Source organism: Macaca fascicularis, chromosome 9 (assembly GCF_037993035.2).
Source record: "Macaca fascicularis isolate 582-1 chromosome 9, T2T-MFA8v1.1".
Lineage (NCBI taxonomy): Eukaryota > Metazoa > Chordata > Mammalia > Primates > Cercopithecidae > Macaca > Macaca fascicularis.
In genome coordinates, this window is record NC_088383.1 from 60,151,609 (window position 1) to 60,170,373 (window position 18,765).

An 18,765-nucleotide genomic window follows, 5' to 3' on the forward strand; every position below is an offset into this window, starting at 1 on the left:
TGTAGTGGCAAGAGTTTTCCTCCTGCTCTATCACACTTTTTCAGCCTAAGCACTATTGATATTTTGTACTGAATAATTCCTGGTTTGGAGGCTGGCCCTGTACATTGGAGGATATTCAGCAACATCCCTGGCCTCTATCCACTCGTTGTCAGTAGCATCCCCCTCTTGCCTAGTTGTTAAACCCAAAATGTCTTTAGACATTGCCAGATGTTTCCTGGGGAGTGAAATGCATCCTCCCATTGATGTATATGTATGTGTTTGTGACTTGATAGTAATTTCAGATGTGATGCCCCTTACTCCTAAATACCTAGTTTGTACTTTCTAAAAACAAAAGCACTTTACTGTACTGCCACAGAATACCCATCAAAACCAGAGTTAACATTGATGTAATCCATTGTCTAATCCACAGATCCCATTCAAATTTCAGCAATTGTCCCAGTAATGTTCTTTACAGCAGAACAACTAAACCACATCCCCATGTCTCCTCAACAAAGAACCCATGATCTAATCCAGAATCACATGTTTTTTTTTTTTTTTTTGAGACGGAGTCTCGCTCTGTCACCCGGGCTGGAGTGCAGTGGCCGGATCTCAGCTCACTGCAAGCTCCGCCTCCCGGGTTCACGCCATTCTCCTGCCTCAGCCTCCCGAGTAGCTGGGACTACAGGCGCCCGCCACCAAGCCCGGCTAGCTTTTTGTATTTTTTAGTAGAGACGGGGTTTCACCGTGTTAGCCAGGATGGTCTCAATCTCCTGACCTTGTGATCCGCCCGTCTCAGCCTCCCAAAGTGCTGGGATTACAGGCTTGAGCCACCGCGCCCGGCTTAGAATCACATGTTAAATGTAGTTGTCACAAGTCTCTACTCTCCTTCAGTCGGCCATGGGATCTGTGTTTCCTGATCTTTTCATGGTTTTTACATCTTTGGGGGAGTTAAGGCCAGTTATTTTGTCGAATGTCCCTCAGTTTGTGTTTGATGCCTTCTCATGATTAGACTCAGGTTAGATAGTTTTGATGGCAATACAGAGGAGATGCCATTTTCTTGCTGCATCACATCAGGTAGTACTTAATGTCAGTTTGTACCATTACTATTGATGTTAACTGATCACTTGGTTAAGATGGTATTTATCAGGTTCGTCACCTTTCCTCATTAGACTTTCACCCGCTAGTTTTAGCATTGATTCTTGCCTGAGTCAGTTTTTACAACATTGGTTGCCAAATGTGATTTCCTAATTATAGTATTTGTTCTACAGTTATTAGTATTTGGCCTTCTAGTGTAAGGTAGATATTTTCTTCCCCTCCATGTAGGTTAGAATGTATGCATGTATTTTTGTATGTATTCATTCAATTATTACAGTATGAACATGGATTTCTACTTTATTCAGTCATTTTTTACTGTATTTATTTAAATCATACTTCTGTCATTAGTTTGATCTTCTTAGATTTGGTTGGTGAATGTTCCTTCAAGCTGACTTTGATGTGTCCCACTATTTTGCATTTCCTTCCTTACTGACATTCTGTTTTCTTTAATTTTAACGCTTCATGAATTTGTGTGTCATCCTTGTGCAGGGGTCTTGCTAATCTTCTTGATATCGTTCCAGTTTTTGTATATGTGCTGCTGAAGCAAGCACCTTACTGACATTCTAAGATGTTCCAGGCTCATCCTATACTTTCCCAGTCCTGGAGTCAGCCATTTCTTCAAGGATTCCTGTTTGCAGTTCATGGAGAATGGTATTTAGAAATAAATATTTGTTCACTAGGTATGATTATTTCTTCTGAAGTGTCATTGCTGCTAGGGTCTCTTTGAGTAGACAGCTAGGAAACATGTAAAAATATGCATATACTCTTTCATATACAGACACATGCCTATTTCATGGTCATTCTATGTATGTTCAGAACCATGAGTTCATACTAATATTTCTGATACCACGTTTTATTCTAGACTTCTCATTTTCCATATTTTAATTCCCTTCACCGAGAGAAATCTGGTTTCCATTATCCTCCATATGTGTTCTTATTTTCACAATCCTCATGTATGTAACCAGTTTCTTGACTATGCCGGCCATCTTCCTCACCTTAGTTCTGCTGACATAGTCTGGCCAAGAGGTCCCCCTTCCCTTTACCTACCCCTCTACTCTGTGTTAGAAAGCATTAACTCTTAAGCATACTTGTCTGTGAGAATTTTCTTTAACGTCTCCCAGGAATATAGAGGAGTTGTTAATATCAAGGTTGAGGGCTGACTGTAGGAATACATGCCTCAGAAAGAAGATGAGGAGGGTGAAGAAGAAAACTTGTAGTAAAAACATAGTTGAGAAAATGATTCAGAAAAGTTGTCACTTGCTGGTGAGAAAAGGAAAGATAGGATTTGATAGATTGGGTTGAAACATACATGGATTTAAGTACCTATTGTTTCTAGGTAAGGTTTTGATCATTGAGCAGTTCTTGGTGCTTTCGTTCATGAAATGTCATCCAGTTTCTGATTTCTGGCTGTAGCTTCCCTACATGCCATTATTTGTAGCTGTCATATGTGTGCTGATAGATTATTTCTTCTGCTTGCCCTGCTTGTGGTTTGATTTCTACCTTTTCATTTAGCTGCTGCGTGTCATCCCTGCTTGTAAGCATTCATTGTCTGTATAGTCAGCCTGACTATACAGGTTTTCAGTGCTTGTGGGGTTGGTTGTGTTTTACTTGGGATGTTGGCCATCTTGTTGTGCAGTTAAGACTGTTGCTGGGTCATTGATGAAACTAACCATAACGTCAGTCTCAGTTTCAGTTCTCAAATATTTAATACCTTTACGTTCTTTTTTGTTGTTATTGAGACAGGGTTTCACTCCTGTTGCTCAGGCTGGAGTGCAATGGTGTCATCATGTTTCACTGTAGCCTTGACTTCCTGGGCTCAAGTGATCCTCCTGCTTCAGCCTCTTAGGTAGCTGGGACTACAGGTGCACGCCACTGTGTCCAGCTAACTTTTTTATATTTTTTGTAGAGATGGGATTTCACCATTTTTCCCAGGCTAGTCTCGGGCTTCTGAGTCTAGCCATCTGCTGGTCTGGGCCTCCCAAAGTGTTGGGATTACAGACATAAGCCATCATGCCCAGCCTGTACCTTTACTTTCATCATTCCCCTGTGGTTTAAAGCTAGGCCCTTCTGGCACTATCTTTTGTCTAACTCTTTAAGGAACATTCTGGACTTAATTTTTTCTTCCCATCTGTCCTTCAATATGACACTGGATAGTGGGCTTCTGGGCAATTAAAATTTATCAGTATAAATCATGGTTACATATTTAGTTGTTTTAGAATGTTACAATTACATAAACCTGCAGTTTTAAAGTTGGATATAGCTGTATACTTTGATAAACTTCATTTTTTGTTTCATAAAATGAGTTTATACAGGTTGTCAACTTAAGTAGCAAAATCTTACAATTGAAGAGACTTTAAAGGACAAGTACTCCCACATCTCACCCAAGAACAAATGTTCCTTCCACACAGTATCTTCCTTTAGCAGTTAGAACCCACTCTCATGAAATAGCATATTTTTCTGTCAGAACAGTTTTACCCAGTGTTACCTTTGTTCTATGTATAGGAACTCACTGACCATCTTGAGATCCAGTCATCATGTGGTATTGTGAGATCCACTATATTCTCAAGTACTAGAAACCTGTATTAATTGATATGAAGCCTGAAAAAAAGAGTGACTGTAGCAATTGGATTGGTGATGAGGGAAACTGGCAAAAGTGTGGAAGTTAATAGCAGCTGCCATTCATTACAGCTCTGGGGTGGGTGATCCAAAGAGTTGTTGAAGCTGAGCAGGTTCTGGCTGGGCCTGGGTATGGAAGAGAGGGAGTCGGTTTTAGGTGCCTTTTTTTTAATCATTGTTTTTATTTAGTGTTTACTACATGACTTTCACTGTGCTAGGGATACAAAAAGGAATAAGAAGAGTATCTTAAAAAGGCAGAATTGTTTTTTCCTGCTGGAATTTTGAGCAGTCTTAGTATTTCCTTAGTGTGTTTGTTCCAAACCAGAAGCATTATTTCTTCCTTTTATATAGGTAATATTTAACTTAAATAATAAACCAGATAATTAAAATCTTTGATCTATGTAAGTAGGCTGGGTGCAGTGGCTCACGCCTTTAATCCCAGCACTTTGGGAGGCCGAGGTTGGCGGATCATGAGGTCAGGAGATCGAGACCATCCTGGCTAACATGGTGAAACTCCATCTGTACTAAAAAAAAGTACAAAAAATTAGCCGGGCGTGGTGGTGGGCGCCTGTAGTCCCAGCTACTTGGGAGGCTGAGACAGAAGAATGGCGTGAACCCGGGAGGTGGAGCTGGCAGTGAGCCGAGATTGCGCCACTGCACTCTAGCCTGGGTGGCAGAGCGAGACTCCGTCTCAAAAAAAAAAAAAAAAAAAAAAAAAAAGGCAAAAGTTAAAAAGGCTTAGGAAAATGTAAATTATTTTCTCTCTGTGATCCAATTCTTGTGCTTTTTTTCCTTTAATACTTTATTCTGGAAGGATTTTAATAAGGAATGAAAGTACGGTTAATCTTTTTTTTTTTCTTCTTTGGATGCAGAGTCTTGCTCTGCTGCCTAGGCTGGAGTGCAGTGGTGCAATCTTGGCTTACTGCTTCTTGGGTTCAGGTGATGCAACTGCCTCAGCCTCCTGAGTTGCTGGGACTACAGGCGGATGCCACCACGTCCTAGGGCTAATTTTTGTATTTTTAGTAGAGATGGGGTTTTACCGTGTTGGTCTTGAACTCCTGATCTCAAGTGACCTGCCTCCCTCGGCCTCCCAAAGTAATGGGATTATAGGTGTGAGGTACCACGCCCTGCCTAATCGTATTTTCTTTAGTATAGGTGCCTTTAAAGTTTGAAAGTTCAAAGTATTTTACTATTATTTCCCAGGAAATGAGGCTCGAAATGAGAAAATGTGGCCAGGGGTTATCAAGAGCTGGAAAGCACTGACATCCATTTGATAGTTAAAGATGGGAAGGATTGAGGTAGGGGTTAGGAGGGTGGGTAGGGGGGAAATGGGGGGTGGGGAGAGAGAGAGCGAGCGAGCGCGCGCGCACGCGTATGCCTGTGTGTGTGTTAGGGTGTTTATAGTTTGGAATTTCATTTGTTTTTCCATTTTGTACTACAGTCACGCATTACTTCATGACAGGGATACGTTCTGAGAAATGTGTCATTAGGCGATTTCATTGTGCAAACAGAATGTACTTAGACAAAGCTAGATGGGAGAGCTTACCACACACCTAGGCTTTATGGTGTAGCCTGTTGCTCCTGACATGTTGCTGTACTGACTATTGTAGGCAATTGTAATATAGTGGTAAGTATTTGTGTATCTAAACATAGAAAATGTATAGTGAAAATACATATAAAAATGGCACACCTATATAGGACACTTAACCATGAATGGAGCTTGCAAGATTGCAAGTTTCTTTGGGGAGTCAGTGAGTAAATGTGAAAGCTTAGGACACTAGTGTAGCCTTTTAAACACTGTACATGTATGCTGCACTAAAGTTATAAGATAATAGTTTCTTCAGTGATAAATTAACCTTAGCTTACTGTAATGGCTTGTTTTGTTCTTTTTGCTTTTTGTTTTGAGACAGTCTCCTATCACCTAGGTTGGAGTGCAGTGGTGTGAATGCTGTTCATTGCAGCCTTTACCTACTGGGCTCAATTGACCCCCCCACCTCAGCCTCCCTAGTAGCTGGGACTACAGGTGGACACCACCACACCCTGCTGATTTTGTATTTTTTGTAGAGGTGGGGTTTCGTCATGTTGTCCAGGCTGGTCTTGAACTCCTGGGCTCAAGCGATCCTACCCACTTGGCCTTCCAAAGTGCTGGGATTACAGATGTGAGCCACTGTGGCCAGCCAGCTTACTGTAACTTTTTAACATTATAAACGTTTTAATTTGTTTAAAACTTTCTGGCTATTGTTAGTAACACTTAGCTTAAAACAAACACACTGTACTACTGTACAAAAATATTTTCATTCTTTATATCTTTATTCCGTAAACTTTTTTTTTTTTTTTTGAGACGGAGTCTCGCTCTGTCGCCCAGGCTGGAGTGCAGTGGCCAGATCTCAGCTCACTGCAAGCTCCGCCTCCCGGGTTCACGCCATTCTCCTGCCTCAGCCTCCCGAGTAGCTGGGACCACAGGCGCCGCCACCTCGCCCGGCTAATTTTTTGTGTTTTTAGTAGAGACGGGGTTTCGCCGTGTTAGCCAGGATGGTCTCGATCTCCTGACCTTGTGATCCGCCCGTCTCGGCCTCCCAAAGTGCTGGGATTACAGGCTTGAGCCACCGCGCCCGGCCCCGTAAACTTTTTTCTATTTTTAAAATTATTTTTAATTTTGCTGTAAAAGTTTTTTTGTTGCCTGGGTGCGGTGGCTCACGCCTCTAATCACAGCACTTGGGGGAGGTTGAGGCAGGTGGGTCACCTAAGGTCAGGAGTTTGAGGCCAGTCTGGCCAACATGGTGAATCCCCATCTCTACTAAAAATACAATTAGCCAAGCATGGTGGCAGGAGCCAGGATCAAGCCATTGTACTCCAGCATGGACAACAGAGCGAGACTGCCTCAAAAAAAAAAAAAAAACAAAAACCCACCAAAAAAACATTTTTTGTTTAAAACTAAGATACACTAGCCTAGGCCTATCCAGAGTGAAGGTCGTCATTCTAACAGTCTTCCACCTCCACATCTTGTCCCACTGGAAGTTCTTCAAGGGGCACTAACATACGTGGAGCTGTCATCTCCTATGATGCCAGCCTTCTGGAATAACTCTTGAAGGAGCTGTCTGAAGCGGTTTTACCGTGAACTTTTTTTTGTTTTACAAGTAGATGGATAATACTCTAAAATGGTTAAAAGTATAGTAAATACATAAACCAGTACCTATGTTATTGTTGATAGTCATTCATTGTCAGGTGTTACTGTATCTAATTGTATGTGCTATACTTTTTTTTTAAAATGAGATGGGAGTTTTTGCCCTTATTGCCCGGGCTGGAGTGCAATGGTGTGATCTTGGCTCACCACAACCTCTGCCTCCCAGGTTCAAGCGATTCTCCTGCCTCAGCCTCCTGAGTAGCTGGGATTACAGGCATGCACCTCCACGCCTGGCCAATTTTGTATTTTTAGTAGAGGTGGGGTTTTTCCATGTTGGTCAGGCTGGTCTCGAACTCCCAACCTCAGGTGATCCACCCACCTTGGCCTCCCAAAGTGCTAGGATTACAGGTGTGAGCCACCACACCTGGCCTGTATGTGCCATACTCTTATAGGACTGGCAGTGCAGTAGGTTTGTTGATGAAAGCATCACCACAAATACTCACCTAATGCTTTGTGCTAAGATGTCACTAAGCATTAGGAATTTTTCAGCTCCATTAAAATCTTATGGGACCGTTATATATGCAGTTTGTAATTGACCGAAACCTTGTTATGTGGTACATGACTCTGTAAAGTACATTATTATTAACTGTAGTTACCATGCTATAAGTCAGATCTCCAGAACCTAATCATTTTATAATGGGAAGTTTCTACCCTTTGACCAAAATCCCATTTCCCCTACCTGCCAGCCCCTGGCAGCCACCTTTCTACTCTTCATTCCTATGAATTTGACTTTAGTGAATCCCTACTTTTTCCCCAATGGTTTATAATCTGTTACTGTACTTAATTATTCGGGGCCTAAATTTGTCCTAATTTGGCTAGTAGAGCCTCATCAAGCTGGCTGTTTGGTTCCTCTGCCATGTCCCCATCATTCTATGAAAACTTCTTTCTTCCTGGTGTAATACAGTGTTCCAGGTTCATCTTATACCTGGTCAGCTGTAGCCTTGGGATCAAGTCCATTCTCTGAGGAGTAATGATTCTCTTTAGTGGAGAATGGTATTAGAGATTATGATAATGGGCCCTAGGTGTGTCCTTTGCTACTTGGCCCTTTTAGCAAACAGGGATAGGAAACATGCACATATACATATATTACGTATATACATATATATTCACATACATTCACATACAAATATACCTTCACATGTATATGTGGATTCATGCCTATGCACATAAGTTATCTAGAAATTATGAATTCACACTGATACCTTCAGTATCAGCGCATCCTCACAGGATTATTTCTTGTCTTCTGTCTTTTTCACAGTGAGAGCCCAGGGTTCTTTCTGGCCTTATGTCTTTTTCACAGTGAACAACAGCAACACCTTTACTCAACCTGTAATATATCTAAATAGGTACGGAATTGCTTTGCCCATTACACTACAATAAGTAAATTTACAAAAATTTTCAGGAATTGTTTGGCAATTCTGTACTTACCCTCCTCCATCCTGCCAAAGATTGAGGGTATAAAGTCAAATAATGTGTTCACAAATTACTTGGGATTATTTCTGCCTGCCTGCCTCTTTGATTGGTCAGTGCTTTGGGTTGTTTGTCTGGCTTCTCTTCACAGTATTTGCTGTCCATGTGAAATATGAGTAGGTTTCTTTGTTCTGGTTTGCTTTAAGTGTTGGGGTTTTGTGTTTCCATTCTTACCTTTTTTTTTTTTTTTTCAAATATGTACAGCATTATAAAAGTCAAAACTATATAAAAAGGTAAGTTTAATGAGGTCACTTCGTCTGAGATCTGTTCCAGTCTGTCACCCACCCTTGTAGGGAACCAGTTTTATTGTTTTCTGCTTTTTTTTTTTCTGTGTTTCTTTTTTATATAAAAATAAACAGACTAAAATTTTTCAGCCGGGCACAGTGCCTCATGTCTGTAATCCCAGCACTTTGGGAGGCCAAATCGGGCAGATACCTGAGGTCAGGAGTTCGAGACCAGCCTGACCAACATGGAGAAACTCCGTCTCTACTAAAAATACAAAATTAGCTGGGCGTGATAGTACTTGCCTGTAATCCCAGCTACTCGGGAGGCTGAGGCAGGAGAATCGCATGAATCCGGGAGGTGGAGTTTGCAGCGAGCCAAGATCGCGCCATTGTACTCCAGCCTGGGCAACAAGAGCAAAACTCCATCTCAAAAAAAAAATTTTTTTTTCTTACATAAAAAGTAGCATCTATATGTTCTGTTTTGCACTGTCTCTCCTTTAAAATTTAGTAATATTTCTTGGAAATCACTCTATATCAGTTCAAATAGATCTTCCTCAGTATATATTTTTATAATTCTAAAAAGTTGGTTTTAGATTTTTTTTCTTTAGTTTCTGTCTTCCTCCTTACATGTTGACTGTTTATATCTTTTACATTGTTTCTTTTTAATGTTGTATGTGCATAGTTTACCCACATCCAGTATTGGCAAAATTTTATATTTTCAGCATGTCCTGTTATTATTTGTTTCTAATCTCAATTTACTGTTGTTCAAAGGTGGCTCTTAGGGTTTGGTTCAGATGTTGTAAAAGAAATCACAAATTAGTTTTTAATAGATAGCTTATTTTTCTCTGGCTTACCAGTCTCTGGTTGTTTATCTCTGGACAATTTTCAAATTGCTGCAGTGTAGGGGACTCAGGTTTCCCTTGTGTGGTGGTGGTCTACCTTTTCTAGACTGTTGATTAAGATAAAGGAGCTAGAAGGGAGGGCAGTGAACCATCCCTAGAAGCCACGACCCCAGAAGGTGTACCTCACTTCTCTTCACACTTCATTGACATGAGCTTAGTCACATGCCCATGCAAGCATCAAGATATTGAGAAATCTGTGTGAGCATGTGTCCAGCTAAATGTTCTTAAAGGAAAACGAAGGGGAGAATGGATATTCTCGAATCACAGGTGGTGGTGTCTCAAGATATTTACAGCTTCTGTTTTTTTATTTCTAAATTTGATAATCATCTTTCTAATACAACTTGTCAACAATATTTAATGGTATTTTTAGTTGTGAGAACTGTTATTTTAGCTGATTGTGGTCATGGCTCTCATACTAGTGTCTTGGTTTTTAATTGTTGAATTATAGGCTAAGTTATGTTCTCACAAAATGCCAACTACTGCATTTTATGTTTTTTTGCACGAACTTTTTAGAACTTACAACCAAGTTATGCTATTTCCTGGTGATATTCTGAAGTGACAGTTACCTACTTTTAATAAAACCGTGGCTACCAATTAAGCTTTGAAGTTATACTCACAGTAGTGGTGTGCATCATTCTTCATGAAGACAGGAATTGACAATTTCTTCATAAAAATGGCAGCTGTCTTTTTAAAAGTCATTACTACCTGTAGTACGCAATTGATTCAGGCAAAGAAGAAAGACTGCAGTTTTATTTCTCCCTATTAGCTGTGGATTAGATTTCTGCACAGTGTTTCATATTGAATATTACAATTTCTAGTTCTTGATAGTACAGACACTGTTGGTTTTAATTTAGGAGTTTCTGTAGTCTTCCTTCAAATAATTCAATACTCTGAATATTTAACATGTGTTATGTTTTTTGTGTATTATTATGCTTAAAAGGAAGTTGTAAAGAGCTGAAAGATTCTTTGTAAGACTTTTCTTCTTCCTGCTTCTGATTCCAATTGTCTTTTATACAAATCCTTTAAAGAAATTTTTGACAATCCAGATCCAAATTGTTTTTTCTACTTCCCCCTTTTGAATTGCCAGTAAAGTACTGTGCATACATACACACACAGTTATGCATTGCAGTACTTCTTCAGAGTTCATTTAGTTCTACTTCATGCTGATTGATTAAATTACTGGTGATATCCTTGGGTGGGTAAGTCTGGGTGAATTCTGATCAGCTTACTATTTTTGTCTTCATATAGCACATAGTTTTTGAAACGTATAAATAAATTTGCTCTTGTTGTTTATAAAGTATTTATGGCTTAAAAACATTCCTTTTTTTGGCCAGGCGTGGTGGTTCACGCCAGTAATCCCAGCACTTGGGAGACCGAGGCGGGTGGATCACCTGAGATCAGGAGTTCCAGACCAGCCTGGCCAACATGGCAAAACCCCGTCTCTACTAAAAATACAAAAATTAGCCGGGTGTGGTGGCGGGCGTTTGTAATCCCAGCTACTCGGGAGGCTGAGGCGGGAGAATCACTTGAACCCTCGAGGCGGAGGTCGCAGTGAGCTGAGGTTACAGTGAGCCGAGGTTGCACCATTGCACTCCACCCTGGGCAACAAGAGCGAAACTTTGTCTCAAAAACAAAACCAAACCAAACCCATTCCTTTTTTTCCTCCTTTTATGACACAGCCCAGTGAGTGGGGGATAACATAATGTTGTCACTTTTTTTTTGAAATGGAGTGTAACTCTGTCATCCAGACTGGAGTGCAGTGGTACAGTCTTGGCTCACTGCAACCTTCATCTCCCAAGGCTCAAGTGATTCTCCTTCCTTAGCCTCCTGGAGTAGCTGGGATTACAGACGAGTGCCACCACACCCAGCTAATTTTTTTGTATTTTTAGTAGAGATGGAGTTTCACTATGTTGGGCAGGCTGGTCTCCGGACCTCAAGTGATCTGCCCACCTCAGCCTCCCAAAGTGCTGGGATTACAGACACGAGCCACCATACGTGGCCTTTTCCTCTGATTTATAGTTGTGATTCAGTAATCCAATCGGTTAACAGCAACCTTTGTGGTGTTACTGTAAAAACCCATTTTTGTCCATTGTTTTTATAGAAGCTATATTATCTCTCATGGAGAAATGCCCCATCAGTTTGTCACTGGAATATTTTTTCCTTAGCTTTAATGGAATGTCACATTTGAGGTTTTTCTTTCTTATGCCCTTGGAGCACTGAATATAAAAGAATAATATATTTAAGATTACTACTAGTATTGAAATATGCTAAAATGGATCTGAATATTTAGAATGTTAGATTATTATTATGAACTTTTTGCTTATTTTGTTCTAAGTATTTTTCTCATTAATTTACCTAGCAAACAGAATCCACCCTTTTTTTTTTTTTTGAATACAGGATCTCGCTCTGTCACCCAGGCTGGAGTGCAGTGGTGTGATCTTGGCTCACTGCAGCCTCCACTTCCTGGACTCAGGAGGTGATCCTCCCACCTCAACCTCTTGAGTAGCTGGGACCACAGGCATGTGCCATCATGCCCAGCTAATTTTTGTATTTTTTTGTAGAGACCGAGTTTCATCGTGTTGCACAGGCTGTCTCAAACTCCTGGGCTTAAGACATCTGTCTCCCTTGGCCTCCCAACTTGCTGGGATTATAGGCGAGAGCCACCATGCCTAGCCACAATATGTATATTTTTTAACACAGAAAAAAGTTTAGGAATTGGGTTTATATGCTGTATCTACTTTGCTTTGCTTTCTTTTCTTTTCTTTTTTTTGAGACAGAGTTTCACTCTTGTTGCTCAGCGTGGAGTTCAATGGCACAATCTCAGTTCACAGCAACCTCTGCCTCCCAGGTTCAAGCAATTCTCCTTCCTTAGCCTCCTGAGTAGTGGGGATTACAGGCACCTACCACCACACCTGGCTAATTTAAAAAATATTTTTAGTAGAGACGGGGTTTTACCATGTTGGCCTGGCTGGTTTCAAACTCCTGACCTCAAACTCCTGATCTGTCTGCCTCGGCCTCCCAAAGTGCTAGGATTACAGGCGTGAGCCACTATGCCCGGCCTGTATCTGCTTTTTTTGTTGCCCAGGCTGGAGTGTAATGGAGCAATCCTGACTCACTGCAGCCTCCACCTTCTGGGTTCAAGCGATTCTCCTGCCTCAGCCTCCCAAGTAGCTGTGACTACAGTGCCTGCCACCACACCCGGCTAATTTTTTGTATTTAGTAGAGATGGGGCTTCACCATGTTGGTCAGGCTGGTCTCGAACTACTGACCTCAGGTGATCCACCTGCCTTGGCCTCCCAAAATGCTGAGATTACAGACATGAGCCACTGCGCCTGGCCCTTTATCTGCTTTTCAAACAAGAATAAAATTAAGAAGATTAAAGACAATCCTGGTGATGCAATCAGAATGACTCTGTTAACATTTAGCTAGGTTGCTAAATGGTAAGGGTGACTTTTGATTTTCCATGGAAAGTTTATTGCTATATGATATTTTTACATATTTTGTACACACATGATCACTTTCATTAAGTGAAATTAGCATGTGACATACCACTGTTGTGTGCTTTACATACACAATTCACTTGGGAGCATGTGGAATTATTATACTGTTTTGGAATGATGTAAAGAGCTCAGTCAGTGTTCCTTTTCTGTCTTTCCCTGTTTCTTCCCCTCTCTGCTGTGCGTGTATGTTAGCCATACACAGATATTACTTATTTTAATTTTTGGTTAGTAAGATGTGTCTTCAATATCCCTCCTCCCGTAGTAAACCCTATATTAATCTTGTAAGACTTTGAAATAAAAGTCAAGAAAAAGTTCTGATGGGACTACTTCCTTTAGATTGCTTATTAGTATTAAAATGGTAAAACATCAAAAGCTTTAAAACTAATAGTGTTACTGAATTGCCTTGTTCAGCAGCATAACCAATAGTTCCTTTAATATGACCTTTTAATATAAATATTCAGTTATTCTCTATGCTGTCATGCTTCAAGGACTTTTGAGATGAATGGACACATCAGTTATTCCATTTGTTTATCATATTTATTAGGTAGTTAGGCTATATATTTCTATTTTCTTATGAATGTGTTAGACTTAAACTGAGCAGCACATCATCACATAACAATTATTAATAATATTTAATACTTACAAAGCACTTTTTTCTTTTCTTTTTTTTTTTTAAAGACAGAGTCTCACTTTGTCGCCTAGGCTGGAGTGCAGTGGCGCAATCTTGGCTCACTGCAACCTCTGCCTTCCGGGGTCAACCGATTTTCCCGCCTCAGCCTCCTGAGTAGCTGGGACTACAGGTGCTCACCACCATGCCCGGCTGTTTTTTGTATTTTTAGTAGAGACGGGGTTTCATCCTGTTGGCCAGACTGGTCTCAAACTCCTGACCTCAGGTGATCCACCCGCCTCGGCCTCCCAAAGTGCTGGGATTATAGGTGTGAGCCACCACAGCCAGCAGCACCTATTCTTTCAGGCACTCTTACAGTGTTTTAATTTAGAACTTTGAGCCGCCCTAGTATTTTGTTGGCTGTGGAACTAGGTAACTAGATTATTACCTGTAGTCAATGCTTTTTAAAAAATAATTTCTCTTTTTGTTTCTTTAATTTCTTTAATTTTATTTTTTGTAAAGAACAGGGTCTTGCTTTCTTGCCCAGGCTGGTCTTGAACTCCTGGCTTCAAGTATTTTCCTGCCTCAGCCTAGAGGGATGCTGCAATTACCAGCACGAGCCACTCTGCCTATCCCAGTCAGTGCTTTTTAAAAAGAAGTAAAATGCGTGAGCTTTGAGGCACTCGTTCTTGCCAAAAGGCTGTTGTTACCAAAGCCTGGACTCTGAGTATGCTTGAGGTACTAAAGGTAGTTCAAATCAGGGATCCATAACTAGCACACAAGTTATATAGTTGGTCTTTGAAAAGAATGGAAGGAATAGAGAGGTAGGTTTTAAAATTTATGTTCAGTCCACTTTATGTGTTGTGTCTCAGGAAGCCAGATCAAGTCATTGCATGAGTGCATAAATTGTTTCAGATTGCTAATGCTGCATCATGTTATGGAAACCTGGCATATAAGAATGATGGGTTTGTATACACAATACAAATAAGAGTTTTTCTACTTTGTTAAAGATAATATGTAAAAAGCTAACCATTAGTTCACACTAATGCTTAATGCTAATTATGTTGCTTCATTGCAGCTAGGAAGGGGAGATAAGTTTTTTAATGTAGATTTTTTGACGGTCTTGAAGTACGGTTTTCCACTTGTCTTCTTATTTTTGTGTTGTACTGAAAATAAGATTAGTTGCATAAGAGAAAATCTCTAATTTGACCAAACCATTTCTTTGAAGTTCAAAACATAATTTAACATCACATTTGTAGAGGATAGAATGAGATGTGACCTTTTTTTTTTTTTTTTGAGACGGAGTCTCGCTCTGTCGCCCAGGCTGGAGTGCACTGGCCGGATCTCAGCTCACTGCAAGCTCCGCCTCCCGGGTTTACGCCATTCTCCTGCCTCAGCCTCCCGAGTAGCTGGGACTACAGGCGCCCGCCACCTCGCCCGGCTAAGTTTTTGTGTTTTTTTTAGTAGAGACGGGGTTTCACCGTGTCAGCCAGGATGGTCTCGATCTCCTGACCTCGTGATCCGCCCGTCTCGGCCTCCCAAAGTGCTGGGATTACAGGCTTGAGCCACCGCGCCCGGCCGAGATGTGACCTTTCTATCTTGTCAGTCGTTGTAATTATGCAGTTTTCTCTTGAAAGTGAGGGTTTTGTTCTTTTACTTGATTTGATTTTGTAGGTTTACTGTCATTTATTCTCAGTTCTGAAATTCTGTGTTAAAACTGAAAATCCCCCTCTATAAGTTTAGGTAAATTGATGGGGCAGCACAATAACCTGAATTGATGTGAGGGACTTTACATCCTTGTCCTGCTTAGTGTGACATTTTGCTGCAGAAATCATGTATGTTTTTACATGGTACTTTCTTGGATCCCACTGTATCTTGGAATATGTGGTATATGTATTGTATTTACCTTGATAAAATTTGAGAACTCTTGAGTGGTGGCACACATCTGACTGCAGTGGTTTGCTTTAAATGAGTGCATTATCTGTCATAAACTGCTGGATTCCCATTGTTGGAATGTTGTGAGGCATGAATTGGTAGTAGGAAGAATAACGTTTTACTACAGAACACGTTGAACTATTATTATTATCATCATTACTATTTTTTAAATTTTTTTGAGATGGGGTCTTGCTTTGTCACCCAGGTTGGTCTTGAACTCCTGGGCTCAAAGTGATCCTCCTGCCTCGCTCTCCCAAAGTGTTGGAATTACAGGCATGAGCCAGCATGCCCAGCCCATGTTGAGTTAAATGTGTTGATTACTTAGTAAGCCTAGAAAGAGGCTTACTATTTTTTTTTTTTGAGACGGAATCTCACTCTGTCACCCAGGCTGGAGTGCAGTGACTCAGTCTCAGCTCACTGCAACCTCTGCCTCCGGGTTCAGGTGATTCTCCTGCCCCAGCCTCCCAAGTAGCTGGGATTACAGACGCCTGCCACCATGCCCAGCTAATTTTTTTAATTTTTAGTAGAGACGGGGTTTCACTATGTTGGCCGGGCTCGTCTCAAACTCCTGACCTCAAGTGACCCGCCTTGGCCTCCCAAAGTGCTAGGATTACAGGCATGAGCCACTGTGTCTGGCCTAGGTTTACTTTCAAGTGCCATCTTTTCTTGGTTAGTCATAGTTGCACAGAGCGTAGTTACTGATTTTGTGACCTAGTACTACAGAGATTATATTTGCCATAGACATGAGAATAGGAACTATCGTGGGACTATTCCCAGTATCCATCCTGCTGTTTCTAGGACATGTTTATGCATATAAATTATTCTTTATGATTTTTAGTTTATTGAGAGTCTTTTATAAGGATGGAAGCAGTTGATCTTTCTCTCATTTCTCTAGTCACCCACAAAAGCTGTATATAATGCCAGACATTGGAATCATCCAGATTCAGAAGAACTGCCTGGGCCACCAGTAGTAAAACCTCAGAGTGTCACAGTAAGTGAACTGTACTTATTTATTTTGTGTTTTTTAATAAGCTGTACTTTAAACAATAACTCTTTTAATTCATAATTTGTAAATCTTTGACTTTTCTATTTAACGGTTTATTTTGGCCTTCTTTACTGGAACTTAGTAGTTTCAGTTTAATTCATTGGAAAACCGAGGATTGTCAATAAGATAGCAGAAATTCTAGTGCTAGGTTAAACAATGAAAGCCATAAAAAATAAGGCTCTTGTTACTCATGATCCACATTTCATGGAATTTATAGTATTTAGTGTTTAAGAGCAAGATTGTCCATATTTGATGTTTGTATAAGAGCTATATTGTATATTACATCCTGTATATATTTCTAAGTGGCTTTCAGTGCTTAATTTGCTTTTCAGAGGCAAATCTCTTCCTGTATTCCAGTAATACTTTTCAATCCAAAACATTAGGAAAAAGATTCTTAGCAACTTACTTTCTCCAGAATGACTGGTAATATCATACATGATTTCTAGGTTAACAGTAAAGCTTCACTCATCTGGAGTTATCAAGTAAATTAGTTCTTTATAACAACAAGAAATTTGGGGATAAAGTCTTTCTAAAGTATAATGTACAGTTCCCTGTTTTCTTAAACTGATTAGACTCCTTTCGATAGTATAAAGAAATCATTTTGCATATTAGTAGTAATATAGCATGCTTCTGTTATAGCTATTTGTTTCTACCCTAAACTACTTCACACTCTTGTGCTATTAAAATTCTTTTGATTCTGTCTAGTTTTTCTGTCCTGTCCCTTTCTGCTTATAAAAGCTATTTTTGCATGCAATTGTGGTTCTTTAGTCTTTCTAATGGTACTAGAGACAAACGACAAATTGTGAAATAAAAAGTTTAAAAAAGACCAGAAGGAATCCTTGAGTGGTTCTTCTGTGTGCAGACAGACATATATCTTACCTGTTAGTGCATGGAATTCAAAGTATTTCTAAAGACCTTTGAGAGGCCTCCCTGCTCCCCGCTTTTTGAAAAGCTTTATTTACTTTTTTTGGAAGCTGAATTTGCCAGATAGATGAGATGTTCCTATTTTTATATATTTATTTAGAACAACTAATTTAATACCTTTATTAATAGGTGAGGCTGTCTTCAAAGGAACCAAATCAAAAAGATGATGGAGTTTTTAAGGCTCCTGCGCCACCATCCAAAGTGATAAAAACTGTGACAATACCTACTCAGCCCTACCAAGATATAGTTACTGCACTGAAATGCAGACGAGAAGACAAAGAAGTAAGCAGCCATATACAGTGTTTACTGCATGTTGATAGATTTTTGTATGTAACATTTAGCCTTTTAATATCTTCAACAAGTATCAGTATACTGATACTCAGTTTTGAACCACAAACTTCTTTTGTCCTACCATCATTGTTCTAAAAATATTTTTGTTGCCATCTAAGGAACTATTTTATGCACTTATGTAAAAGTACAGTGAGCCCATTGTTTTAAATATGCTAGTTCCTAGTTAAAAAGGGGTGAACTTTTTTTTTCTTGGCAGTTATATACTGTTGTTCAGCACGTGAAGCACTTCAATGATGTCGTAGAATTTGGTGAAAATCAAGAGTTCACTGATGACATTGAGTACTTGTTAAGTGGCTTAAAGAGCACTCAGCCTCTAAACACACGTTGCCTTAGGTAAGATCTTATTTGTATATTTTATAATTATGTGCATGCCATATTAAATTTTTTCAACTAGATGTTGTCCAAAAAGCCAAACATTTTTTATTTTGTTATGATGGGGAGTATATATAGCCAGTGATATGTTAAAATGCTATCCATTTCTTTAGAAAGAATTTGATTCTACATGATAGAGGGAAAGCTGGGTGGTGAGAGCCTTTTTTTAGCATAGCATAGGCTTCAGTTTTCAAGTGCTTTAAAAAAAAAAAAAAAGCATTATGCTAAAGCATCTTTTTGTCCTGTATGGTGGCTCATACCTATAATCCCAGCATTTTGGGAAGCCAAGTTGGGAGGATCGTGTGTGTCCAAGAGTTCGAGACCACCTTGGGCAACATAGTGAGACCCCCATGTCTACAAAAAATAAAAAATTAACGAGTCATGGTGACATATGCCTGTAGTTCTAGCTACTTGGGAGGCTCAGGTGACAGGGTGGTTTGAGCCTGTGATCATGCCGTTGCTCCAGCCTGGGTGATAGAATGAGGTGAGGCCCTGTCTCCAAAAAAGAAAGAAAAAAATAGCAGAAAGAAATAAAGTAAATAACTTTTTAAAAAGATATTT

At 40.0% G+C, this 18,765-nt stretch overlaps 1 protein-coding gene and 1 non-coding gene across 6 annotated transcripts in view; one reads left to right on the forward strand and one right to left on the reverse strand.

The window, feature by feature from the left end:
• The window catches only part of WAPL (WAPL cohesin release factor), an 87,595-nt gene that overhangs the window by 34,653 nt on the left and 34,177 nt on the right, over positions 1-18,765 (forward strand). For 3 of the 5 annotated variants that reach the window (XM_005565256.5, XM_005565257.5, XM_074001653.1), the window contains 3 exons: positions 16,408-16,503; positions 17,611-17,763; positions 18,029-18,165. In XM_005565256.5, coding sequence (XP_005565313.2) covers positions 16,408-16,503; positions 17,611-17,763; positions 18,029-18,165 — 386 coding nt within the window. The remainder of the gene's footprint in view (positions 1-16,407; positions 16,504-17,610; positions 17,764-18,028; positions 18,166-18,765) is intronic. The other 2 variants (XM_005565259.5, XM_074001652.1) reach the window with 1 other exon arrangement.
• LOC123567063 (U6 spliceosomal RNA) lies at positions 1,519-1,625 on the reverse strand. Its single transcript, XR_006689758.1, has one exon. It is a non-coding gene; the product is annotated as a U6 spliceosomal RNA (small nuclear RNA).